Source organism: Phyllostomus hastatus, unplaced genomic scaffold (assembly GCF_019186645.2).
Source record: "Phyllostomus hastatus isolate PE091 unplaced genomic scaffold, TTU_PhHast_1.1 phas_scaffold_78, whole genome shotgun sequence".
NCBI classification, from domain to species: Eukaryota; Metazoa; Chordata; class Mammalia; order Chiroptera; family Phyllostomidae; genus Phyllostomus; species Phyllostomus hastatus.
The window spans coordinates 87673110-87695452 of NW_025334041.1; the positions used below are offsets into that span (position 1 = coordinate 87673110).

General features: G+C 37.6%; 1 protein-coding gene across 3 annotated transcripts in view; it reads right to left on the reverse strand.

Moving 5' to 3' along the window:
* Nucleotides 1–6212: 6212 nt before the first annotated feature.
* Nucleotides 6213–22343, reverse strand: part of APLF (aprataxin and PNKP like factor) — a 97880-nt gene continuing 81749 nt past the window's right edge. For 2 of the 3 annotated variants that reach the window (XM_045827797.1, XM_045827796.1), the window contains exons 9-10: nucleotides 13931–13977; nucleotides 6213–6702 (exon numbers count right to left, since the gene is read on the reverse strand). In XM_045827797.1, the coding sequence (XP_045683753.1) occupies nucleotides 6509–6702; nucleotides 13931–13977 (241 nt within the window). In that variant the 3' untranslated portion in view covers nucleotides 6213–6508. Of the gene's footprint in view, nucleotides 6703–11963; nucleotides 12004–13930; nucleotides 13978–22343 lie in introns of all 3 variants that reach the window. The other variant, XM_045827798.1, reaches the window with a different exon arrangement.

The following is a 22343-nucleotide window of genomic DNA, read 5'->3' on the forward strand; positions in this document are numbered from 1 at the left end:
CATAAGTGGAACCAAATGGAAATAAGATAAAAAATATTATTTTATTTCAGCTAGAAACAGTTCAGCTTGTATCTCCTACAGTTAAGAACATCCTCTCTAAGAATCAATATACTTTTATCATAGCCCAGGAAATTAACAATAATTTCCTAACATCATCTAATATTCAGTTCATATTCAAATTTCTCCCATAATCCTAAAAGTATTTTTGTAGCTGTTTTTCCCCAAACAAGGATCAAATTAAGATTCATACATTGTATGCAGTAGTAACAAACTTTCATTCTCTTTAAGTCTAGAGGGGTCCCTGTTTATCTTTTTAGAACATTGTCTTTTTTTTTTTCAGGAGACCAGGCAGAATGGCTCACGTTTTGTATCCACCAGATTATTGCATTGTGGTGTCGCTTGCCATGTTCCCTTGTCTGCTATATTTCTTGTTTTCTGAGAGTTAGATTCAAAGGCTTGATTCAATTCAGTAAAACGCATTTGGCAAGAACATTGCCTTTGGAGGAACATAAAGTCCGACCGTCTCACTCCTTAGAGGTGACACTGATGTCTCCAACGTAAACTTGTGTTTTCTCACTTGTACGTTATCTGTGGGATGTTATTTTACAGTCTGTTGTTGATCCTTGTCTGAATAAACTATTACTTTGAGGGGTGAGAAAACGGTGTTTTCCTCATTCCTTCTGCATTTATGAGCTGGCGTTCTACTGTAAAAACATTGCCCTCATCTGCTGAGGATGAAATACAGTTCCTCCCCAAAGGCAGGATATATGTTTCTGTAAAATTTCCACAGTAAGGAGTTTGCAAAAATTAGGTTTTTTTTCTTACTTTTGCTTTTAAAAAATAGTAATATCTACTACTACTAGTAATACCTATGTACTCTTAAATGTTTATTTACTGTTTTATGATAAATTCAAGTTACTATTTTTTTTCACTCCTGACTGTGGTAGCTTAAAGCTAGAACTTAAATCTCTAAAAACAAACTAAATAGATGCTGGAGCAGCACTCCACACACTGGGTGAAAAGATCTGCTGGATCTTTTTTCCTTTAAGAAGTCCCTGCACATATCTGAGCTCAGGAAGCATTGAAATAGCACCTGTAAAACAGAGTAAACCTGTAGGCTCGTTACTTGGTAAAATGCCAGAAATTCATGTTGCAACATCATATCTTAAAAAGGTAAACACTAACTTTTCAATATTTCTATTTCAGTCTGACTACTTAATTACTGACTTCTGGAGAGAGGAGAAAGAGAAAGATCATAGCAGTGAACAACTAACCTTTCCTTAATTAAAATGAAAACTGTAGTATTGATTACACAGCTCAACCATAACTTACACTGTAGTGTAATAATTTATTTTTTCTTTTTGCTAGATGTAACAAACAATCACCCTGACCAATTCAAGGGCAATAAAAGCAGAACCTGGGGTAGTTTGGTGAAAGGGCAGGCTGACTAGCCACGGTGCATCTCTGAAGCTCAGCCATGCAGGTTTGGGCAGCTGGCCTCCGGAGTGCAGTGTGAACTGCCCCAGTGCGGGGACTCCTGTGGGTCCTCATGCTGAATAGATGGGGGCTGGCTCGCCCCAATGAGGTCAGAGGGGTAGGATCATGAAGATGGGGCCTGGCCCCAGAGGTCCACTCCCAGGAATGGTCTCACCGTGAATGGGTAGCTTCCATCAGGAAAAGTTCAAAAGTTCTTTAAAATGAACTGGGGGTGGCCGTCAGTGGCGTGGCGGTGCATTGAGTGGAGCTGCAGGAATTTCATCGACTTCATGCTATTGTTCAGACAGGAGTGATATCCCTGTTTTGTTGAAATGACATGTCTTAGGTGAAGTGCTATCACTTTTACTGGTTTGGGGGATGATAGCAAGGTGCTAGTTTGAAAAACAAAGTTTGGTTCTGTGTTGCGCCCCTCCAAGGCTGGGCAGGTTCATGGTATTCAAGCAGATGGAAAAATATTCACAGAGCCTTTGCGATGTCTAGCATGCCTTCATTCACAGGTGGGCAAGCCACGCATGCTGCAAGCTGCCTGTCTGTCTGCATGTCTGTGCATGACATGTCATAGCCCTTGCTTCCCGGCGTGGCACCTGTTCCCTTGCGTGTGTCTCTGCACATCTCCCTGGTGAGAAGCCCCTACTTGTTTAAGTACTAGAGGGGAACAAAGCCGGAAAAATGCCAGAACACTACATAACATAACATAACTCTGCACGTGTCAGCCTACTTCATATTATGGGAACAGTTTATCAGACCCAGAGTCAAGGCTGTGAGAACACTGGTTATCAGGCCCCTCCAAGGCTATGGGAACACTGGTCCCCTTAGCTACCCAGACCCCTGGGTGAGGAAGCCAGACTGCCTCCACTTACCCTACAGGGGAGAACAAACACTTGTCCTTGACTAGGGAACGCTTACATAACTATCCAGACTGCTAATTCCAGACACTTGTTTATTTCACACACCAGTAAATTTGCTAAGTCTCAAAAGGGTCATCTCTTTTTCAGGTGGCATGGTGGTTATGTAAGCACGGGTGGATGATTGCTGCCATCTTGAGATGTCAGCCACGAGTCAGAAATAACAAGGGCTGCATGTAAAAGAAAACAGCAGCTGATTGCTCTGCGGCTATTGATTAGACACACCTGCACTTGGTCATCAACACCGTCAGAGGAAGGCAGTTTCCCCAGCATGTAATGCTGGCCCAGAGTGCTGGGCACACGGTTGGCTTAATCTCAGCTTGGAACAATAAAATCTCTCCTTCAACACAAAATGGATGGATTTTAATGCTATACTTCTATAACTTATATAGCATTGACACAATTAGGGAATATTCTGGACTTCCCACTTGAGCACTGACTGGGGCGGGCAGGGATTGTTCAGAGTCATCATTAGCTCTTGTTCTTCAGCCTGCACTTCCTTATCCATGGGGCAGCACCGCGAGATGAAAACCTCCTGGCTTTTCACCTTGTCCTGATGAAATATTATACATAGAATAGCGATGACTGGGTGTTCACCTGCTGGCCTAATGATGCTGACAATGGCGGTGGGGTGGGGGGGGAAGGTGGTGGCCCAAGCACCAAGACCTCCAGAGGAACCCAGAGCACACAGTGTCCACCACAGAGGCTGACACTGGAGGAGTCCAGGGACCCGGGAGAAGGCGAGGATTCCTTGGGGTAAACGGTGAAGATGCAGTTCTAGCTGGGTCATCTTGTCTTTCCTTATAATGACCCTCCACCCCCCACTTCCCCAAAGTCCGCACCCAACAGGCCTTATAGGATTATCTTGGTAAGTGCCTGACATTTGGAGAAAACTGGGGAAGTTCAGCTTTTACTTTTTTCCCTAAAACTGCTCTCTCCATCAGATTTGGACTAGGGAATTCACTGCTTTACACCCATGACATGTGGTATGCCTTGAATCCACACAATCTCCTACGTGTTTACCAGTTAAATGGCTTTCTTGAATACATTCTTATTATAAGACTCAGGCAATACATTAGTATGTAGATTAAACTTGACAGTCCACCCTTCTACCCCTTCTTCCCTCTCCTTCCCATACCCATTTCCATTCTCCTAGGTAGGTATTGTACTATGAACAGTTATCTGTATCCTGGTCTTTTTCTATTTATATTAAATATATACAGGTACTCCTTATTAGCATAAGTGCAATCATACTGAGTTTATTATTCAATGAGTTCCTTTTTAAAAATAGCATTTCTTGGAGAGCTTTCCATATCACTACATAAGTCAACCTTGTTCTTTTTAATGGCTACATAATATTCCATAATTTGGCTGACACAGATTTAACCATGTCTCTACTGCTGGAAATGTGGGTCCTTCCCTTTTGTTTTTCTTTTCTAATTGCAGAGAGAGCTACAGTGGACTTCTTAGTATAGTTATCTTCACTCAGACACAAATGTTTCTATGGGATGGTTTCCTAAAACAGGAAGAGCTGGGTCAAAAGGCATGTACTTTAAATACTTACAGCTATGGCTGCATTGTTCTCCAGAAAGTCTTGATCAATGAACTCTTCTTTGTTATCACTGAAAGGGTTCAATATTTTACATTTCAAAACTTGACAGTTGAGAACTACATCATCATTTTAATTTGTACCTGTGCACAGTCAAGGTTGAGAATTTTCACATACACACTGGCAAACTGTGTCTTCTGGGAATTGCCTGTTATGCCTCTCATCCATTTTTTTAATATCATCTGTAGGGGTTTTGTCTGTGCACACATCACATGTGCTGCAAATATTTTCACACTGTGTTGTTGCTCAATTGAAACAAGTTCCTTATTTGTATGAGTAAAATGTGTCCTTTCTTTGGTCACAGACTATGAGGTTCAGGTTTCGCCTAGAAGGGCTTTCCCCATGAGATGAGGGAAGGGTTTTAGGTTCCCTTCCTGTATTTCATCTTCCCCCAGGTATCTTCTTTAATTTTTTTGAATTTTATTTTTATCAGAATCTGAGACGAGTATAATTTCTTCAACTTGTCCCAATGGGTTTAAAATCATACTTTTATCATAAATTAAATTCATATATATAACTGCATCTGCTTCTTCAGTTTCTGTTCTGTTTTGTTCATCTATTTGTCTTTTTCTGCATCACCATAATTTTTTTAGAAAGTATGTGAAGCTTTATTTGTTTGATATACACATTTTGATGAGTAGTAAAGTGTCCCCATTATTTTTGTTCAAAAATTACTTATTTGTCTAGTGCATTTTTCTTTAAAATTCATTTTAGAATTGAAAACCTGTTAAAAATTTAGATTGTAAAACTATAATGAATCTATCTGAGATTTTAATTGGGATTGCCCTGAATTTGTATATTAATTTAAGGAGAATTTATCTTTCTTTTTTTTACTATATTATAGTTTATAAATAAAATTGTATATATTTAGGGTACATAATATGAAAGTTTGATATGTATACATTGTGAAGTGATTACTGCAGTCAAGCTAATCAACATGTATTTCAGCACTGCATTTTTCTACCTAGAAATATGCTGTGTATCTCCATTTATGTAAGTCTCTCATAGCTCTTAAATTTTTAATATATCACGTGTAATACTCAGCGTCTAGTACCATAGTGAGAGCAGATCTTTGAATACTTGCCATTTCCTCTATAGTTATTGATCTATTCAGACTTTAAAAACATATTTTGAAGTACATTTTGGTAAATTATATTTTCATGGAAAGTCATACATTTATCTAGATTTACAAAATCATGGACATAAACTTGTACATATCCCCTTACATTGGATTTATAGTTTTAATCTTTTTCATTTCTTTTTTTTTAACAAATTTTTTTTTAGATTTTATTTATTTATTTTTAGAGATGGAAGGGAAGGAGAAAGAGAGAGAAACATCTATGTGCAGTTGCTGGGGGTCGTGGCCTGCAACTCAGGCATTTGCCTTGACTGGGAATCGAACCTGTGATGCTTTAGTTTGCAGCCCGCACTCAATCCTCTGAGCTATGCTAGCCAGGGCTTCTTTTTCATTTCTAATATGTCTTTTTTAAAGTATTTATTTTATCAATGATGTCAAATAGTCTATTTTTGTCTTGATCAAGTCTACTGCTTTTAAAAATATTTTACTTCAAAATTTTATTCTTTCCTGTTTTTCTTGGGTATATTTTGAAGTTTTTGTTTAGCTTCTTGAGTTAAATACTTAATTCACTTATCTGTAATCTTTTTTCTTAATATATGCAATACATTTAGGACTATATAGTATTATCCTCCTTCAAGTACAGTCTTACTTGATATGTAACATAATACTCTCACTGTTGCTTATTTCTATACAGCTTACAATTTCAACCTTTTTCTTCTATTTAGAAGGATTCTTTTAATCTGTTTAAGATAGTTCAAAATTCCACGTTGGTGAGATTTGTTTTGAGGGGCACAGAATATCATTCCCTCTGTGGTAAACATTTCTCTTCTATAGTCTTATTGAATCTATTTTTGATATCCATTTGGTACCAATTTCCCCAGGTTTCAAAGCATAAAAGTATTAAATGAAATGCAAAGCTTGTATCTAGGATACTAGAAAAATAAGAGCTATTATATGATGGCTGTCATCTTTTAAGGCCTGGTTCTGCTTGAAGAATTACTTCAATAGCAATGAAAAGAGGCATGCTTTTCCACCCATGATGTAATTTGCCTGGTTATACTTGCATAGTTTTCAATAAAGACAGAATCTTTGGAAAACAGAAAAAGAAAAGACCAAAGTTTTGTGCGACCTATGGCTTTTTATAACCAACAGACAAAGTACGTGAAAAATATCAATTACTTCTCTTTAACTCTACTTTCCATTTCTAGATGCTTTAAATAGGATAGAAAAGGCAAAGTGACAAAACAAATTCCATACACTACACCGAGGGCTGACATTTCAATGTTTCATTTGCAGTGGGTCAACAGTAAAGTCTTAGCTATAGAAAGGAAAATAATTATTGCTTAAGTGCCTCCTTAGTTCTTGAATGTTTTTCCATAAAGAAAGAGTAAACATGAGCCATGTATTATTGAAGAAAAGTTACTTTTTTCTTTTCATAAATGTTTTTGCTTCTTTCAAAAGCTCTTCCACATCTTCCTTCTCTTCATCCTTTCCTGGCTCCCAGTCAGAGTCTTCATCTGTTGGCTCATATTCTTCTTCCTCATCATCTATAAAGCTGTCATTCAGGTCCTGCTCACTGGACTGCCCATCGTCTTCCTCTACAATGCTTCTCCCTGGAAGACAGAAGTTTGGTACCCAAAACGTGAATTGCCACTCAACCTGGGATTAGAGATGGCTAACTGTAAAATATCCTTCTGCACCAAGAAAAATTAATTTTACTTAACACATAGCAAATCACTACAAACTTCTAGAAAGGGAACTAAAATGACCACATGTTATTTATTATTTCTAGTTTCCCTACCACGAGGCTCCTGAGACTAAAATGTCCCATGAGATTCATAATAATGGTTTCTTCATGATGTCGTAATCATACCTAGGCTACCCCACATTCTGGGATGGTAGAATGTATTTTTGTCCCAGTTATTCACTGCCCCTCCCAGTGATATGATTATAATTCTCCACTCCCAATGACACCAGATTTGGCCAAAAAAAAAAGTGAGTGGAAGTGGTGTGTGCTCTTGCAAGGAGAAACTTTCAGAGCATTTCTGGGGTTCTGTTGTTATTTCCCCTCTATTATGAGAACAGCGTGTCCCAGACAGCAGCTAATCCTTCAGCCTGAACTCCGAGCTGGGCCAAGGCCACAGCCAACATGCAGCTGGAACATGAAGAAGAAACACATCACATTTTTGTGTAAAGCACTGAAATTTGGGGATTTTTGTGCAAACCTAGCATGATCTGATTGACACAGAAGGACTGTGATCAAATGAGAAGATACAAGTTTATATACTTTGGAAGTTTAGTTTATAAATCTATGATATTCTACAGTTCACCCTAAAAGTGAGATTATTATGGAAACAGCTATTAGAATTTATAGATTTCTAATTACTATTATTATTATTATAATACTAGAACTCTTCTGTCTCCAAATTAATTTCTTCCCTCACCCCTCTCTGTTTTATATTCTTTCCACAGTGAGCAACAGAGTTGGTTTAGAATAAGGCAGTGAAAGACACTGGGGTGATGAGGAGCATTTAAGAAACAAGTAGGGCAATTTTATCTGGAAATCTTTTGAATGGCAAAGGACAATCCCTGTGATGAGTGTGTATGTGTACATCTAATGACAGCTCAATCAAGAGTTTTCTTTCATTTAGTTTCTTGGCATATTTACAAGAAAAATATACATTAGGCTGAAACAGCTTCAGGTTGTCCTTCCATTTTATTGGTTGTTTCTTCTCAGTCTCCTTCCTTTGCTTGGATCTTCCTTATCTTCCCAGCCCCTAATTTCGGAGGACCCAAGTTTCAGGCTAGATGAGTCCATCCAGGCTTATATCCTAAATTTACAAATTTAATATTTCAAAAAAGACTTTATTTATTTATATTTAGAGAGAGGGGATGGGAGGGAGAGAAACAGATCAGTGCACCCTGACCAGAGACTGAGCTTGCAATGCAGGCATGTGCACTGACTGGGAATTGAACCAGCAGCCCTTCGCTTTGTGGAACAACACCCAACCAACTGAGCCACACTGGTCAGGGCTCACAAATTTAATCTTAAGCCCTGACTATTACCTGAATTCCAGACTCACATTTATCTGACTATGTATTATTGCTTCTTGGATGACTAACAGCCATCTGAAACCTGACATTTCCAGAACACAGCTCTTGAGTTGCTTCACCCAAATGTAGTCATTCTCTTACCAGTGTTAGTATATGACTTATTCAACTTTCCAGTTGTTTAGGCCAGAAACCTTAAGGTCATCCTTGAATATCCCCCACTGGAAACCCAACATTCAATATGTCAAGAGATCCTGTTGGCTCTGCTATCAAAATAGATCCACTACTTCTCACCACATCCATTCCAACACCTTAGTCCCCTCCTAACTGGTTTGCCTGCTGTCACTCTTGTCTGCTCTTTACAAAGAAGCCAAAAAAACCTCTTCCAATAGCTTTCCATCTCACTTTGAATAAAATCTAAAAGTCCTTAACTTGTAGAACTGTGCCTCCAAGACCCTACAGAACTGGCCTACTGATGGCTTTTCTGATCTTACCTTTCACCCTTATTCTCTTTGTTCATTTCTACCCTCTCTTTGCTGCTTCTTGAATAGTTCAAACATGATCACCTCCAGGGCTTTTGAAGTCACCATTCCTGCTGCCTGGCACACTCTTCCTTCAGATGATCACAAGGCTTCCTGTCCTTCACCTAGAATGTTCGTCATTTTCCTGATGCTGGTTATTGTTGTTCTTACGTGGTTGTCCATCCCCCTCACCCAACAAAGTTTTTTTTATGTGTCTCTTTTGACTCTTTTAAAGTATATTTTATTGATTATGCTATTATAATTGTCCCAATTTTTCCCCCTTTGCCACCCTCCGCCTGGCACTCCCATTCTTTCCAGCAATCCTCCCCTTTGTTCGTGCCCACGGGTCATGTATGTAAGTTCTTTGGCTTCGCCATTTCCTATACTGTTCTTAACATCCCCTTATTTTTACCTACCCAATTATGCTTCTTGATCCCTGTACCATTTCTCCCCTTTCCCTCTTCCTCATCCCAGCTGATTACCCTCCAAATGACGTCCACATTTATGAGTCTGTTCCTGTTATAGTTGTTTGCTTAGTTTGTTTTGTTTTTTAGGTTCAGCTGTTTAGAGCTGTGAATTTGTTGTCATTTAAATATTCACAGTTTTGATCTTCTTCTTTTTCTTAAATAAGACCCTTTAACATCTCATATAATAAGGGCTTGGTGATGATGAACTCCTTTAGCTTTACCTTGTCTAGGAAGCACTTTATTTGCCTTTCAATTAGCTTTGCTGGATAGAGTAATCTAGGTTGTAGGTCCTTGTTTTTCACTTAAATAGCATGATTTAAGAGAAAGAAAATAAACCTCAAGGAGAAAAACTCACCTTGATTTAGAAAAAATAAGCTCACTTCTGACTGTTCAGACACAATCTACAGTTATATTTCAAATAAGCTAATGGTAATATCAGAAGATGTTATATATAGGCTATTTTAATAGCATCAAACTAGTTCTGTGGAAATCTATTGGAATTTAAAAGAACATGAATGTGTAAATGTAAATATCAAATGTAAATGATGATTTGATAGATATAAACACTTTTTTAAAGAAGCAAATGGGCCCTGGCTGGCGTAGCTCAGTGGATTAAGCACGGGCTGCGAACCAAAGTGTCACAGGTTCGATTCCCAGTCAGGGCACATGCCTGGGTTGCAGGCCATGACCCCCAGCAACCGCACATTGATGTTTCTCTCTCTCTCTCTCTTTCTCCCTCCCTTCCCTCTCTAAAAATAAATAAATAAATAAATAAATAAATAAAAATTTAAAAAAGAAGCAAATGGTATTTTTCTGGTTAATATGGCCTTGTGTGATGTGTGTACTTTATACATGGTATGCAAGGTGACAGCTGCCTCATGGCAGATTTATTGCTTAAAATTGATAATTCCTCAGGTTTTATTCTCCTTTTTTCCCCCAGTAAATATTAAGACTAACTAGGGCAGCAATTTTCAACTGGTGTGCCATAAAAATTTTTAAAACATGCAATGACTGACTATTTCAGGGGCACTGACCTCTTTTCCTTTAGACTGTTGAATTAAAAAATGACGACAGCCAACACAACGGTTATCCAATGTGAACAACTCAAAATTGTATCTATTTTTTGTCAGATCAGCAAAAAATATATATTTTTTGGTGTGCCACAGAATTTTAGTAATTGGTTTGTGTGCAATGAGGATAAAAAAGGTTAAAAATCACCAAACTAGGGTACTAATTTTCATTACATAAAAAATATTTAGGCCAATATCTCTAAAGATACATATTTACTACATGCTACAAGAATAAGCAGTTTTTTAAATGCTTCATTTAACAAGTAAAGACTCATCTTTCTAATGTACCAAGCTGCTAGTTGGATACTCATATTTTAGCTTTGAAAAAGCAGTTTGTGTAATTCTGATCTACTGTATTATACATGAAGTTTATTTCTTTTTAAAAAATACTGTTGTTCTGGCCTATTTCATATTCTAAAGCCTCTTAGTTTTCTCCACACTAAGTAGCAGTTTATACAATTATATTTAAGTTCCACTAACCTTTCTTAAGAACTTTCTTTTTTGATCTTTTGGGTTTTACTTGTGGAGAAAAAAAATACATAAGAACATGTGTACATACAATTGCAGAAGCAGAGAAGTTTTAAAATTACTATTAGTATAACATTGCAAATTTTCAACCATGAATGGTACTGATTACCTAGAATAATAATGCATATTACATAATAATAAGAGCCAGAAAGAATGTCTCTAATAATCAGGTGATAAAATGCTGGAGATAATTTCTTTTAAATGCTGTCGATGGGTAAGATAGCTAAAATAGACATATAAAATAACAATTTCCTGGCACTGACTACTCTTGTGTTCAATATCTTGTGCCAAAACCACAGCACTTAGTAAAAGTATGGAAAGCTGGTGAAATTTTAAACCAATGAGATACACAAGAAGCTTAAGGGATGAGAGCAGTCACACCTGCAAAAACAGAACACACTACAGAAATTGTGACATATGTGGAAGAACCTTATAGACTGAATGTTTCAGGAGTGCTACAAATTAGAAATGAAATAGTAAGAGTTTATGTAGCTATTCTATACCATGAAATACTATACCTTGGTACATGGTATTATATTAAATTACGTTGTCTCATTATGTGGTTATGATATCCCACTCTATGTTTGAATTTTAAAAAACCTACACAGTCCTTCCTTCTGATCTTGATTACGTGTAAATGTTATCCCCAGTCTCCCGACAATTTGTACTATAATCCTGCCTCACTCCTATTCCCTCAGTTGGCAAATCTTATTGATTCCTGCTTCAAAATATCACTTTTATCCAATCCCACCTTTGTGCTCTCGTAGTGGCCTAGTTCTGGCCCCTTATTCAATGACCTAACTAATCCGCATGCTTCTCCCACACTAACTCAGACAGACTGTTCGGCATCGCCAGCTTCCCTTTGGTGAAACACTAGTTCACCATTACTTGCTGATGCATCCACAACTGTGTTCTAGCCTTTGAGAGCTTCCACTGCACAATCTGGCCTCAATACATCCTTTTAGTATCACCCACAGGGACTACAGAGGCTCCATGTCCATTAAACCGATCACTTGTTAACTCCAAACACAACTTACCATTTTTATACCTTGATTTCCTTGATTGATCTATTTCTTCCCTTTGTCTGGGATGTCCTGACCCACCCACCACAAGCTACAACACAAAGAGGATCGAATTCCTACCACCTTAAAGACCAACTTAACTTAAAACCCCCACCTCTAGTGTACCCTGATAACCCCGGCACCAAGGGCTCCTTCTCTTGGCTCCCGGGTTTTACCTGGCAGAGGTGTCCAAACTGTTGGCGTCTCTGGGCCACACTGGAAGAAAAAGTATTGTTTTGGGCCACATGTTAAATACACAAACACTAATGAAAAAAAAATCTTATAATGTTTTAAGTAAGTTTACAATTTTGTGTTGAGCCGCATTCAATTTTGTGTTGGGCCACGGGTTGGACACCCCTGTTAGAGCATCTCACCCCTAGCAGGTGGAGCTCTACCTGTGGTCCTGTCTCTCTGTAACTCTGCTCACTTGTTAGACACATAATGTATGTGTGAGTAAATGGACCGGTGAATAGATAAGATTAAGATCTTGGGTAATGTTAGACTTTAAGGATTTTGGAAATAAGTATGTTAGAAATCTGTGTCAGATATTGCTAATTAAAAAATATGAGACCTTAAGATTAAAACTAGCATTTGAAATATTCCAGAAACCTTAATTTATAGGCTTTAGAGTAGGAAGAGATGTTTTAGTTAAACTGACACATAACAACCCTTGAAAGTACATTACAAAATAAGGCTAAACTGCTGTGTAAAAAATTGTCCTTCCAATGAAATAAAATGATTTTCTTAAAAAATTAATTGTTCTAAAAAATATGTTCTTCATACAAAAGATACCTCAAACAGACTCTTCAAAGAAAATTCGGGTGTTTTTAACTGTGACACATATTGATAGTATTTAGGAGAGTGGTTCCTACTGCTGTGAGGATTCACAGATGTGTCCAATGTTCTTTTCATGGAACACTGCTAAACTTCACCAATAAAATATATTTTAATCAATATTATTACATTGGTGCTGGGAAGGAAGTTAACAACCATACATGCTACATCACTAAATACAGCCTCAGTCAAAAAGCCTAACGTGTAACACATAGTCTCCACACACACTAGCTCAGATAACATGAGTATACTGGTGTCTGGATTACCAAAGTCCAAAAACGTCTTTCAGTCAGAAATATCCAGTGGAGTTTCCCATGGTGAATTTAATTATTTTATCACTTAGCGGCAAGTTGGTTGTGTTTATACACATACACATGCATGTGGGCAGAGCCTGGAGAGTATGCATTTCATTCTCTCACTCTGTGGGCAGAAATCTCCTGTGCGGAACTGGCCTCTGCCAGTGATACAGAGAAGCCAGAATTTGTTAAAGGGAAAGAAATAATGGAGTTCGGAAGCAGGAGAAACAGAAGGTAAAACAGACTGATGTAAACAGGACTGAAGAACAGTTGATATTGCTTGACTAGTGACTATTCCCCCTCCTCCGCCCTCCCCCAAAACTTCAGTTTCCAGTGGGGATCCCCGTGGCTCTTCAAGGAGGTGACTCTACCCTGGTTCCAGGGCTGGTATAAACTCATCAGTAGCCATAGTGAATGGTTCAAAAGAATGTAATCTAAGCCAGTAAAAAAAGTGAATTTTATGATTTTTCCCAGGTAGAGTTGGAGTCAGAGTTGTCCATTCTCTCTCTCTCTCCTTAGATGTAGAAGTGGGTGCTTATCAACATACTGAATGAGGGTGGGGAGAGACGCCAGTGTTGGACAATAATGATCCCTCCAAAAACAGAACGATGGAAGGAAATTGTGTCATTGGTGACATTACTGATAATACTAACGAGCCAGAGCATAAGTTATGTCTAAATGCAGCCCTGTGTTTGGACTTTTCAATGAGATTAGTCAGTAAGTTCTCTTTACCATTTTGACCAATTTGAAATTTTGTTTTCAGGTACTTACAAAGAAAATAATCCTAACAGGTGCAAGAACAAATACATATTGTTATATAACGATTGTAGAAAACATCCACTATATTAAAATTATATTTTTTAATCTAAGAAAAATCATTAAAATGAGCAATTCAACAAATTCACAGAGGAAATTTTGAAAAAAAAATCCTAACAATTAGAAACTGTAATTAGGTTTAATAAGATATTAATTTGAAGGCTTCATTTTCAATTTCCTGAAGTAAAATTACTCACCTGGAAGTGTACTGTGTTTGTATTCTATCTTGTGCTGAGGATTCTTCCTGAAAAAAAAAAAAGAAAGAAAAGAAGCCAAAAATTCTTATTTTAGAAAACCAGTGACTAGTTTTCTAGTCACTAAAAATTAATGACGATTTTAATTTAACTAGAATATTCACTAAGTTGCATAGAAAATTAAATCCCAATAAGCCTCATGTTGAAAAGCATCTGCTTTTCCCCGGCTGCTGACTGCGGTCACCGCACCGTGCAAAGCACCTGCTTTCTGATTCCAGCGTTCGCCGATGCCGGGCACGTTTCTGGATGAACAGACGGAGTGGTTCATCCAGAACGAAGCAAACGAAGTTCTGTCCTCATGGCTTACACTCTACAGAACAACAGTGTGAGACAGACAGAATCTATCACACTCCCAAGGTGAACTATTTTTTATTTTATTTTATATTTTATATTTATATATATTTTATTTCTAAGATGTTAATGTCATATATTACATACATAAAAATACAATGTAAATAGTATATAAAATATAAAGCACAAAATATCAAATTCGTTTATTTGTTGTATAATATCTAAAAGGATACTTTTAAGGCTCTCCTTGAATCCAAAGATAAGAGCATTTAAGTCATGTTTCTTCAAAGAACACCAATCAATTTTTATGAAAAAAAAAAAAAAAACAAAAACAAAAACAGGAAAGTTGGTTTGTGTTGAGAAATTAATGTAACATATTCCAAAGTCAAACAGAAACTACTGTTTGATATCTACTTATGATTATATAAACTTATGATTGCTTCTAGTGTTTTATTAGTTAAACAAATGCTTGGGCATACTATATGTGTATACACAAGACATTCTCCAGATAGTGCAAAACTGCTCAAGCAGGTAAAATCCAAAGCAGTAACAGGTGATCAGCATCCACCTGATGGGCACCCACCTCTCAGAGGGACCGGATAAAGGAGAGCTGGGGTGTACTGACAGGAGACATGTGCTGACGTGTACAGTTCACATGAAGCTGTTGTGAGGATGAGTGAGAAACGCACACTAAGGCCTTATTCATGGCAGGGGGTAAGTAACTAATGTTAGCCACTCAATCATCCATTATTGGGTCAAGAAATGGTCACAGGACACTTAGTACATGCCAGGCCCTGTGTCAGGGGTCAGTGACAGTTCTTGTTGCTAACATTTCTTCTTTATTGGTAACTTGTACAATATGAGTGTTGAACACAGAACAAGAGTGCAACCACCAGTTAATCAAGGTCACAACTTAATAGTTTTGAAAAGCGGAAAACAGATTCTACCAAAGATTGTGCATTTGGCATAATTAACCCAAATTGCACTTTTTTAATAGTTTTTTTCTTTTTTTGGTATTCTTTTTTTTCAGATTTTATTCATTTATTTTTTAGAGAGGGAAGGGAGGAAGAGAGAGAGAGAGAGAGAGAGAGAGAGAGAGAGAGAAACATCAATGTGCGGTTGCTGGGGGTTATGGCCTGCAACCTAGGCATGTACCCTGGCTTGGAATCGAACCTGCGACACTTAGGTTCGCAGCCCGCACTCAATCCACTGAGCTATGCCAGCCAGGGCTCAAATTACACTTTTTGATGGAAAAGAAACTTCAGAGTTGAGAGAAACAAACTGGACAGCTTTCCTGTGATGAGGAGAGCTGCAGTGACTAAGCTGTAGGATGGTTTGTAGAACAGTCTTTCCTCACTGAATGCGCTGATGCTGGTCAGTGGTTTGTTTAACTCGGTCTTTACGAAAGTACAACTAGTGCTGGACATCGGGGAGGAGGACCAGAAAATGAGAGACAGGAACACCAGAAGTATTCTTCATCAGTAACTTAGGAAAAGGTTGGTGGTCATTTGAGATTATTTTTAAAACTGGTAACCTTTTATTTTCAGACAAATTCAAACCTACTGGAAAGTGGTAAGAGAGTACACTGAAATCCCATATGCCTTCAGTAAGATTCTTCAAGTGTTAACATTCGACACAGAATTCTCATTAGTATCTGTTTATAGTCATCTGAAATTTAAAGGCTTTTTCTTCTTTTTAATACATGTTTGCTTCAGGTTCCAAGCAGTCCTATCTTTTCCTGCTTTGCCCTTAACACAGCAGAGTTATTGAAAAATTAAATAAGATCAGGGTCTTAACTGGTTGCTATGGGAATCTCCTTCAAAGCCTGCATTAGAAACCCTCAAGTAACTAAATGTCAATCTTTAAAAACAAGCACAGAAACAGAAGCAGGGGAGCCAACAGAGACCAGTACAGCTTCTGTACCAAATAGCAGTTAAAAAAGACTGCTGACATCAGTTGTCAGGCTTGAGAGGCTGAAAGGGAGAGTAACTTAAAGAAGGGAAAGCACAGACGCAGTACAGAAAACAGGTGGTGATGGAGGAGATAATGGTTCAACCTTCAAGCTGCAGAGGGCAGTTCCCATTCTCCACTGTCTTGCCCCACATCCCCAGCTGCTCTCACAGGCCCCACCGACACAGCCTAACCTCACATACTGCCGAGGGAAAGCCAAGCCATTTCAGAATAAATGCATAGGGAAAGCATTTTAAATTTGTATATTCCATAAAGAACAAAAGGAAAATGTCTTATGAAACTTTGTACTCAGAAGAAGAAAATATTTTTAGCTCCATCTTTTAGCTGCGTATTTTCATCTGCATTAGAGGGGGAAAGTTACTTCTTCGAGGCTCTGCTAATGGTTTCCATCCTTCCCTAGGAGAACTTGCTATTTTCATAAAAAGACAGGCATAAGACTGCAATGTAGACCTGAAAGAAACTAATTGAACTGATATTTTTCCACATTTAACTTAAAGACCAAACTTCCAGTTTAAAACAAAAGTATTTATTATTATTAGTAAAGTTTTTGCTAGCTATTTCATTAAAGATGAAGAAAAAATATCCTCTGTGACAGATTCAGAAGTTTGCTGTTTGGGATATTTTCAAATATATTTTATTCTTTGTTGATGATAAATATGACAGAATAAATGGACTTTAATAGAAAATGAGCCAAAAAGGAAAAGATGATACATCACATGCTTTTGCACTTAAAAAATTTTAGACATGTTTTGTTTACATAGCAATTTAAATGTGAAAAACATTCTGACTCTGGCCAGGTGGCTTAGTTGGAGTGTCATCCCATACACCAAAAGGTTGCAGGTTCAATCCCCAGTCAGGGTGTGTAAGGAGGCAACGGATTGATGCTTCTCCCTCACATCAATGTCTGTCTGTCTGTCTCTCTGCCTCTCTCCCTCTTCCCGTTTCTCTAAAAATCAATAAAGTATATCCTCAGGTGAAGAGTAAAGAAAAAAGAAAGAAAAAAATATTCTGAATGTTAAGTTCTTATATTATCCTCTCCTTCAAGGTCCCTTACAATCTCATCACCAGCTTTTATTTGCACCCCAATCCTTCATTTCTACTCTCAAGGAGTAGTTTTTGCTTCTTTTCCATTGATAGGCACCTGCTCATGGCCTTTCTGCCAAGAATATTACTCTTATCTACACAGTTTGCTCAGGAAAGCAAGTTTGATAATCACCAGCAACCTCCAGAATGTGCTATCTTCATCTACCACTCGGTGCCTACCACATAATTTCTGTGGTATACTGTCATCTAATTTTCAACACAAATGTGTGTGTGTGTGTTTGTGTGTGTGTGTGTGTGTGTCATCTCTATCATCTGTCAAATGAGCTGCTGGAGGGAATGAGGTTTTTCTTACACTTTTTCCCTTATATCTTCTATAGTAAGTACACAAGTGTCTTTCAGAAGATGGCATTCAAATTTTTTTTTCATAAATTTATCCACTACAATATAATCACCATTTTCCTTCAAAAAAGTTTTTAAAATTAAGCTTTTACATTAGTTTCCAAAATGATGAAATATTTTACATTTTTCTATTTAATAGGGAAAAGAGACACTTGTTTTTGCTACCTATTATTTCTTAGGAAAATGATTGTTGAAAAGAACTGTCAAGGATCATTTGCAATACAAACTAAAGGTTAAAATTCTCCTTGGGTAGAGAATAGAAAAGTTTCTACTAATTTCTAGACTGATAGTAAGTTTTCTTCAGTTAATGTTAGTACTTGTATTTTTAAAAAAGATTTTATTTATTTATTTTTAGAGAGGGAAGGGAGGGAGATAGAGAGAGAGAGAAACATCAATGTGTGGTTGCTGGGGGTCATGGCCTGCAAACCAAGTATGTACCCTGACTGGGAATCAAACCTGCAATACTTTGGTTCACAGCCCGCACTCAATCCACTGAGCTACACCAGCCAGGGCTAATACTTGTATTTTTTTAGTAAATGGCAATTCATAGATCCTGATGTTTTCAGAAGTCTACTCTTTGAAAGACAGTTGTTCTATTGGAATAGGCCAGCAAATCCCTATTGTCATTAGGTTCAGAAGAATGTCAATGTGGTGCAATTGCTTTGCCCTCACACCTATAAAGATAATAATCAAAGTACCCACTGAACCTTTTTACACAAACCTACGGCTAAAATAAGTTAGAATTTCCTGCCATCAACAATTCACATTACTTCGCCAGGAAACGATGAAAATCTAACAGTCCTATTAAGCAGACTCTGCTTCAATCAGGTTCCCGAAATACTGACTGCTCAGCATCAGAAGACACTTAGCTCTAGTCAATCAATCACTCAGGTCAACAAGGAACACAGAGTCCTTCACAAATGCTTAAGAGATAGACGCCACTGTGTCTGACACCTGTTCTCATCTGGCTTGTTCAACTTAAGCATTGTGTTGTGGAAGGGGCTCTGGTTTTGGGATCAGAAGACCTAGGTCTGCACTCAAACTATACCGTTTACAGGATATGTGATTCAATGGAAGTCCTATGAACCACGCCTCCCTTTCCAAATCTGCAAAGCAGGGATAATAGTGCCCACTTCACACAAGGTTGTTCCAAGGGTTAAATGAAGTAATGTGTATAAACACTTGCAGGCTATTAAGGCTTTACAAGTGTCAGCTATTTTTATAGAAATAGAAATCAATTTTACTTTAAGATAGCCAACAATGTTTGAAAACTGTGCCAGTAAAAGTAAATAATTGCCAATTAATACTAAATAGCTGAGTTTTGCCTTCAATAATATATACAATTATTGTGGTTGAATATTCCCCCAATCATACTTCACAAATTTATAGAACATTTTCCAACATTTGCCCATGCATATTCCATTTTTAAAAATCAGTTATTTCATAACAAGGCAGAATGTCTCTTTCATATAGCCCTGGGTTAAAGCTAAGTAGCAATTCTGCATGGTCCTTTGGGGGCTTATGAGCATTTGAAATAACTTCCAAGGACAATGCCAAATTCTACCAAGGACTTTTTTCTAATAATGAATGGAAATACTTACTCAGAGTTCATTCATAAAAGATTTATATCAATGTTTTTCACAAATGTCATTTTCTATAACTCAGCAGGCCTCAAAATCCTTTCTGTGGTTTTTTTGCATTGTTGTTAATTATTAACAGTAATCTTTGTGTTCTAAACATAGAGCTCCATACTCAAAACCATACCAGGTTTTTGTGAGCTGTTAGATTTAAAAATATACATTTTCCAAAATATTTCTGATTTTAATGATATAGGTATGTGAATAACAATACATATCTGAAGGAAGAATACTTCAGGAAAAGGAAATAAAAAATGTCTTTAAATCTGCTCAGGCTGGGGTAGAAACAAGCTAGGACAGTTGGAAAAACACAGAAAGACTCATGTAGCTCAAGGGGAATGAAAGAGAAGGAAGACATCAGGGCATCAAAGCAGAGAACTTGTGAGACATGGTAGAGTTTTGTGGAAAGCTATAGGAAGGTTTTGAATAAGAAAACAACAGTATACAACTTATTTTTAGAGAATTACTCTGGTTGCTATGTGAAAAACAAATTATAGAAGGGCAATATAAGAAAAAGAATTATACTCCAGGAAGGAGATGATGGTGGTATGACTAAGATGATAGAGAGAGAGGATGTAAGAAGTGGTCAGGGTTTTAAAGGTTGAAATGGCAAGAACTGCCAATGGACTGAATGAGTTATGGGGGAAAAAAGAGAAGAACCAACAGTGCTTCTTGGGGGGCGCCTAACCACTCTGTGGAAGGTGAAGTCATTGACAAAGGTAGACACACTTGAGAATGAATTGTTTTTCTGATAGAAATTGGGAGTTTCAGATGTGGTGTGAACTAATCATTTTATAGCCAAGTGGGGGTATTCAAACATATGAGTCTGGAGCCATAAAGTTGAGTTAGCTCACCTAAGGAATAAGAACAGAATAGAGAAGGAAAAAAATCAGTGAGCTGAGTCCTCTAACTCTGAAACAACTACAGATAGGGAAAAGGAAGAGAAGACAGGACAGAAAGCTAAGGAGGGGTAGCCGGGAACTTAACTTATCCGACTTTATGAATATGAATAAATTGTCATCTGATCTAAATTTCTCCACCATTGAGTATAGACCCCTGAGCACAAATGATCCAAACTCTGTTTTCCATGTTTTCATGAGGAACTGAAGTTCAGGAAGATCAAAGTTATGCTACAAAATTGGCATCACCATAACTAGAACTCAAGTCTGCTGAGTTCTAATTATCTCTCCATGTCTCCATCTTAAAGGGCTACCTAAAGATTAAGTGGGCAACAGTAATGAGAACAGAATAATTTTTATTTTTGTTTACTTCCAAAGATTAGGTAACTTAATACTAAAATTTTAAGTGAACCTGAAGTACTGGTTTACATTGGCTTCTAAAACAGTGGCTAACACATCAGGTGCTCAATATTTGCTCAATGAATAAGTGATCATACTATGCTTTTGTTTTTATTCCCAAATAATTTATCTTGCATTTTAAAAATTCTATACATTCTAAAACCTAAAGCAAAACATGAACCTTTGTTATCAAATAGCTAAGTCTCAAAATTTAGGAGGAAAAAAAGAATTAACAAATATGGTCTTTATTAAATAATGAAAGAGTAAACCAGCATAACACAATAGAAAGTAGTCAACTTGTTAATTGAAAATCATTACAATTTACTATCTATGCCAAAAGAAATCTGCAAATTCTTATATATTTGCAATTAATAATATAACAAAGAAAAACAAATTTATTATTAAAATGAATGTATATTAAGACTTTTGGTCAAGATGGAGGCACAGGTAAACACATTTTGCCTCCTTGCACAACTACAGGAAAAATTACAACTAGACTGCAAAACAAATATCATGCAGGACCATCAGAAAATCAAGCTGCATGGAAGTTCAACAACTAAGGATTTAAAGAAGCTACATTCAAGTGAGAATTCTGGTAAGATGGAGGGGTAGGTAGACACACTTTGCCTTCTTGTATAACCATAAAAAGAACTACAACCAGATCTCAAAAACAAATAACACCCAGAACCATCAGAAAATTGAGCTGAATGGAAGTCCAGCAACCAAGGATTTAAAGAAGCCACATCCATGCAGACAGGGAGGAGGGGCAGAGACATGGAGACAGGCAGAGAGGCAGTGTGGTATGGACGTGCAGCAGTGGCAGCTGTGACATGGATGGTCCCACATTCATGTGTGGTGAATAAAATTGGGAGGGATACCTAGGGAGTGAGGGATCCCAGCCCCAGGCCAGACCACACTGATCAGGTTTCCAGTGCCAGGAAGATAAATCCCCATAACTTCTGGCTGTAAAACCCAGCCAGTGGGGTTTGGGGTGGTGGAAAAAACTGCTGGATTTTCAGGAGATTCCTCCTAATGGGCCTGCATGGATTTAGGACTTATACGAACTCACCCCTCTTGGGATTCAGCACAAGGGCAAAGGCTGAAAGGGCATAAGCAGCACACAGGGAGAAAGTGAAGTGACTGGAAAAGGAGCAAGTGCCGGGAGACAGCTTCCTCCTAGGCCAACCTCAAGATGCCAGTTGGTAGCACTGTCCCCTCTCTGAGCCCTCCCCAACACAGAGCCACAAAGCACTCAAACAGGTTGCCACACCCTGGCAATTACCTAAGGCTCTGTCCCACACAATTTACAGGCCAGCTTTTCTACAATGAGCCAAGCTACTAAGACAGGGAATCGAAGCAGCTCTACCTAATACAGAGAAACAAACACAGGGAGGCTGCTAAATTGAGGAGATGTGGAGACGAAGAAATATGGCCCAAATGAAAGAACAGAAAAAAAAGCCTAGAAAAAGAACTAAATGAAATAGAAATAGCCAACCTATCAGATGTAGAATTCAAAAATACTGGTTATAAGGATGCTCAGAGAACTCATTGAGTATGACAAAAAAAATAAAGGAAGAAATGAAGGTTACACAAAGTGAAATAAAAAAATATACATAGAATAAACAATTGAAGAGAAGGAAGCTGGGATTCAAATCAGCAACTTGGGACAAAAGGAAGAAATAAGCATTCAACCAGGAAAGAAAGAAGAAATAAGAA